Source organism: Mizuhopecten yessoensis, unplaced genomic scaffold (genome assembly GCF_002113885.1).
Source record: "Mizuhopecten yessoensis strain PY_sf001 unplaced genomic scaffold, ASM211388v2 scaffold4123, whole genome shotgun sequence".
Taxonomy (NCBI): domain Eukaryota; kingdom Metazoa; phylum Mollusca; class Bivalvia; order Pectinida; family Pectinidae; genus Mizuhopecten; species Mizuhopecten yessoensis.
The window spans coordinates 784518-789728 of record NW_018405387.1 but is presented as its reverse complement, the minus strand read 5'-3'; the positions used below and the strand labels follow the sequence as shown (position 1 = coordinate 789728).

General features: G+C 39.2%; 1 protein-coding gene across 4 annotated transcripts in view; it reads left to right on the top strand.

Moving 5' to 3' along the window:
- The window catches only part of LOC110448661 (helicase POLQ-like), a 27407-nt gene that overhangs the window by 15094 nt on the left and 7102 nt on the right, over positions 1 to 5211 (top strand). For all 4 annotated transcript variants that reach the window (XM_021495033.1, XM_021495032.1, XM_021495031.1 and 1 more), the window contains exons 10-16: positions 415 to 654; positions 1081 to 1222; positions 1625 to 1729; positions 2338 to 2560; positions 3498 to 3655; positions 4016 to 4114; positions 4803 to 4976. In XM_021495033.1, the coding sequence (XP_021350708.1) occupies positions 415 to 654; positions 1081 to 1222; positions 1625 to 1729; positions 2338 to 2560; positions 3498 to 3655; positions 4016 to 4114; positions 4803 to 4976 (1141 nt within the window). The remainder of the gene's footprint in view (positions 1 to 414; positions 655 to 1080; positions 1223 to 1624; positions 1730 to 2337; positions 2561 to 3497; positions 3656 to 4015; positions 4115 to 4802; positions 4977 to 5211) is intronic.

Sequence of the window (5211 nt, the reverse complement as noted above, 5' to 3'; positions counted from 1 at the left end):
TATTACATGTTAATAACTTGATTGGAATTATAACCTTGAGTTGACAGTTTGATACTTTGAAAATTTTGAGCCAGCCCTACCCCCAAGGGCTGTAGGGTGGGGCTCAAGGGAGTCAGTGTGCTAAAATTTCTTCATTTTCCTTGTTTAGAATCAGAGGTGCTAGTTTCAAATCCTTTTTAGTCTGAAATCTGTATGCTTGATATTGAATAAGGTGGTTTTATTGTTTTTTGTCACTTTGAATAATATTTCTGTTCATGTTAAAAACGAAATCAACTCTCTGTATAAATATATCAGGTGACCGTTAAGGCCCATGGGCCTCTTGTTAAACCAATATGATCTGTCAGGTTGATGATAATCTGTTTCCAGAACTTTTTTTTTGTGATCTTCACACAAAGTGTTTGTCCTGTGTAACAGCGAGTTGTCCCTGGTGAAGAAGACCGAACGAAAAGCGTTGTTGAAGGAACTGTATAACGACGGAGCAGGAAAGATCTGTCCGGTCCTCCAGTACACTCTCCACTTCGGCGTGGCGTACCATCACAGCGGCCTGACCACGGATGAGCGTCGACTGATAGAGGATGCTTATGCTGATGGAACCCTCTGCCTCCTTACCTGTACCTCAACACTGGCAGCAGGGGTCAACCTCCCAGCTAAAAGGTAATGGTCAAGTCAGAGCCAAACCTCACCATCTAACGTGATCAGCCTTAACTTAGCCTCGGTGCAAAAATCCTGGAACAAGTGAAAAGGTGAAGTTGATTTTGAATATGAATCAGACTCGCCCTACCTTTCTAAAAATTATGATGGCAAGTTAAGTGTGGCTAAACTTTTAAAGTGATTTTAACACAAGTTACCTATCTTGCCTTAAGGTGTATGTATAACTGTTACATGTACTTGAGTTGCCAGGTTCTTCCATATCAGACCTGCACAAAAGTTCTCATAAAGGAATTCTGCAGCCATTTTACACCTGTGGATCAGCACTTAATAGAAATAAAGATAGGCAGTTTGAGAGATAATTTAGATATATCATAAATTCTTACAAATAATTTTAGATATAATATATAATCTGTCTTTCAAATTTTAAAGGGTGATATTGAGATCTCCCTATGTTGGGAGCCAATTCATCAGTCGAAGTCAGTACAAACAGATGGTTGGTCGAGCTGGAAGGGCGGGCATTGACTCGACCGGAGAGAGCATTCTCATCACCAAGTCCTCCGACACAGAGAAGGTACTGACATCAGCATATACCGTAGATCTAACAACAACCAGGTATAAACTTATGGGTTGTTCGTTTATGTCTTGTTTCTAAATGTAACATTTTTTGGTATAAATCCTGGCAGACCTGCAAATGTTTATGCAGGCCTTGCAAGGCTTTGTCAAGGCTCGCCTGAAAACAGCATCAGATTACTAGGTCCTACCTTATTTCATAAACGAACAACTCTGGTCCAACCGGTTCAACTGTTTGGGTCGCAATAAACAAAAGCGGCCCTGTATAAAACACCCTGTTTGGTCAAAAACCAGATTGATATTGTTTTCTACCTTTTAAAAGATATTATTTTGATAGTCTTCAGGTGAAAAATAATATTTTGAACACGTTTACATTTTCTATAAATACATCATCATTCAACAGGTTGGCGAGCTACTGACAGCTCCAATGGAGGTGTGTCACAGCAGTTTGATGCATGACGATGGCAAAGGTATCCGTGGATTACTTCTGTCCGCTGTTGGTTTACAGGTAGGAGGTACTACTTATCCTATAGTTTTAATGGCCCCCATCACTTTGTTGGGGCATATAGAGTTACGTACCCATGTCCATCCCATCCGGTTTCGCCCCCTTGCTGGCCCCCTCCCCTGTCCCATCTCCTTGCAATTGTTTGTCATGACTCACCAACTTCATTTCTTAACAGATTTTCAAAAAACATTTATACTAAAGTCAGGTATGAGAATACCTCGAATGAGTTTGTACAGCAAGGTCAACGCCAAGGTCACTGTTACTATTTAAAGACTAGCCATTGCTATTCGGTCGACTGATATAATGTCAACAGGCTACCATCTTCAAGGCCAAGGGGTATTCATTTGATAGCCTTGAGATGTTTTATAATGTGGTTAAAGGTATATGCACTAATGTTGCTGTCAAATAAAAAATTATCATATGCATACGGTTGCTCTAATTTGACTTGTCAGTAGAAAAAAATGTTTTGAATTAAGAATTCTCTGCTATAAATTTAACCTATATAAATTTTTGTAACGTTTGTACTTCATCAGACCCTGACTCATAATAACAGTGATTAGAAAAAATTGGTTTATTTCGCATTTGCTAAACCAGCAGTTTCAAACTTTCAGATGACCAAGACCACTAGAGAGGTTTTCGCCTGTATGGAAAAGACGTTACTGTCGGTGCAGGCTAGTCGTGGCGTACCATGTGACATCGTAGAAGTGACACGCCAGGCACTACAACAACTCGTTGACCTGGGACTTGTCACACAGAAACGGGCATTGTCACAGGAAACAGATGAGGACCTTCATCATCTGGAGGTCACCACGCTTGGCCGGGCAACCTTTAAGGGTAGGATATATTGTACATAGAATGTGCCTGTATATGTAGCTTAAAGCTATCCTATATTCACCACTACAAAACTAAATACTATAAGACTCTTTCATGCCCAGGGGTGTAAGATAGGGAAATTCCACCTGAGAGGTTTTCAAAGGGTAAAACCCAAGGCTATGTCAGGTGTTTTGCCAAATTTGAAAATCCCGAAGATGGAATTTCCCTATCCTACACCCCTGCACATGAAAGAGATTTTTTCTCTCATTCTATCTACCATAATAAGTTCAGAAACCATGAACATGCACTTGGACTGGTTTCTGTTTTGAAAATATCAATTTTTCACCTGAGCAATTGTGATGTCACGTCACGTGAAATGGGGTGTAAGATAGAAATTTCTTACACCCCTTTCTAACCCTTGACAGCTCTGTCTTACACACACAGAAATGATGGAAAAGCAATGTCTCTCATGTAATATTCAAGTCTGCACTAGTACTAGACCTTTTTATAATTTTGGTTCAGAGCAGTTGATAAGTTGATTGCTGTACATAAGGGAATAAGCCATATCTAGAAACATTTTGGGGGGTTTCCTGGAATTCAATTTTGCTGCATGACCTTAACATGATCAGTTGTAATTATTTTGCTGATAGACTATTTTTACTAACACTACACCCCCTGGGCTTAATCATCATTGGTATAATATGGTCAATGACATCTACATGTATAAACTTGCAGGTTTTCTGTTTAATTAATTTGAAGCAAATATGCATGGTGTTAACACAATATCTGCCAAAATTTTATTTCCACTTCATATAGGTTTTAATACTTGTCTATTTCATCAATGTTGGAAAAATCCCAGCACCTACTTTTACTGACTCTGTTCCCGCCTGATCACAAGCATAATATTGTGGAAAGTGAAAGTAGGCTATTTACTTTAAAGTTTTTCTGTATTTTATAGGGTCTGTCAACTTGGATTGGTCAGGCCGTCTCTACACTGACCTCCACCAGGGAGAGGAGTCTCTTGTCTTGTCTAGTCATCTCCATCTCCTCTACCTTGTCACTCCCTATGACATGGTCAGCATGGTCAAACCCTCCTGGATTGTCTACTTCCAAGAGGTGGGTATATGTACCCAAGAATGAGGAGATACTGTGAAATCAGATGTTTTCATGGTACCCAAATTTTGTGCTTTCCTGACAAAACACCATTTCGTGGGTACATGAATTTGGGGATTACAAGAACTCTCTTGACTCAAACAGAATATTGCTAAATATCAAACTTGTAGTTACCTGGTTGACCTACGAATTTGTGGATGAAAGTACCCACGAAATCAAGGAAATATAAAACCCCAATGAAAATTAGTGATTTCACAGTACCTTTTTTCATATATTTGTTATTCCCACCTTTTCATGAAATGTGATTTTCATTTGTTCTTTCAAAAGTCAATTTGGCTGAGTGTCCTTATTTGAATTTTCTAGATGAGCACTCTAAACCCTGTTGAGTTGAAGATGGCTGCATTGATCGGAGTTCCAGAGGGATACATCACTAGGAAAGCGTCTGGACAAAACTCCAGACAGGTATAGTAATTGGAGATGTAGGAAGATGTTAAAAACTGACTTATTAGTCAACTTTACTGTAAGAAGTTATCAGCATCCCTCGTCCGACATAAACTAATTTTCTGCATCAGATATTTCCTGTTTACTTTTTACTTGGAATACACAGACATGATCAGAGCACTTTACACAGAAACTGTATTTCAAATTCTAACCTGTAGGTATGTCTAAGTGCACTTGCTTTTTAACAGGATGGCTGGGATTGGATTCCCTGATCTGACGTGAAAAGGTACTGGGTCACTTGCCCTACTACGTTTTCCCTGAGTACTCCAGTTACCTCCCACATTAACCCTTTCACCACTGTAGACCATTATGGACTTATCCAGATGAATGCATGGTAGAGTCTACTCGAGTTATCTAGGGGTGAAAGGGTTAAGATCCTCTCCACGCTTCCATTCGGGCCAACAAGTATGAATAGTGTTAGTTTTACCTGATACACTGTACTATGAAATCACTAATTTTTGTGAGGTTTTAATTTCGTTGATTTTGTGGTGCATTTTCTTTTTACATAATACATATTACCTTCATAATATTATTTTCAGGATAAGTTTGACAAAATAAAACATGTCTTATTTTACAAAATGGTTTTATATTAAAATCGAATATTTGATATGGTATGTAATATTTTCTGGTGTTGTCTGGTTTGTTGTAGAAGGTAGACGACTTTGTGGTGGGACGGTTCTACCTGACACTGATGCTGTACGGACTATGGAAACAGAGAACGGTGTGGGAGGTGTCCGATAAGTTCCAGCAGACCCGTGGGTTTATACAGAACCTCCTGTCTAGTGCTGCCAGCTTCGCCTCCTGTGTATACCACTTCTGTCAGGTAAACAAAGCTTGATGAGCTCCGTCAGGTTTAAACATACATGCTACCTATGTGTGACACACATCTGAAAGAATGTCATATTACTCATTTATTGTACTTACTGTAGGGAAACACTATTCTTTCTTTTTTTCGAGATTAATCATGTTTCATGAGGGTGAAGCCCGATTTAAACATAGTTGATCAAAGAAAAACAAAGAATCTTGATTCCCTACTACAAGGGAGGGGGGGGGGGGAA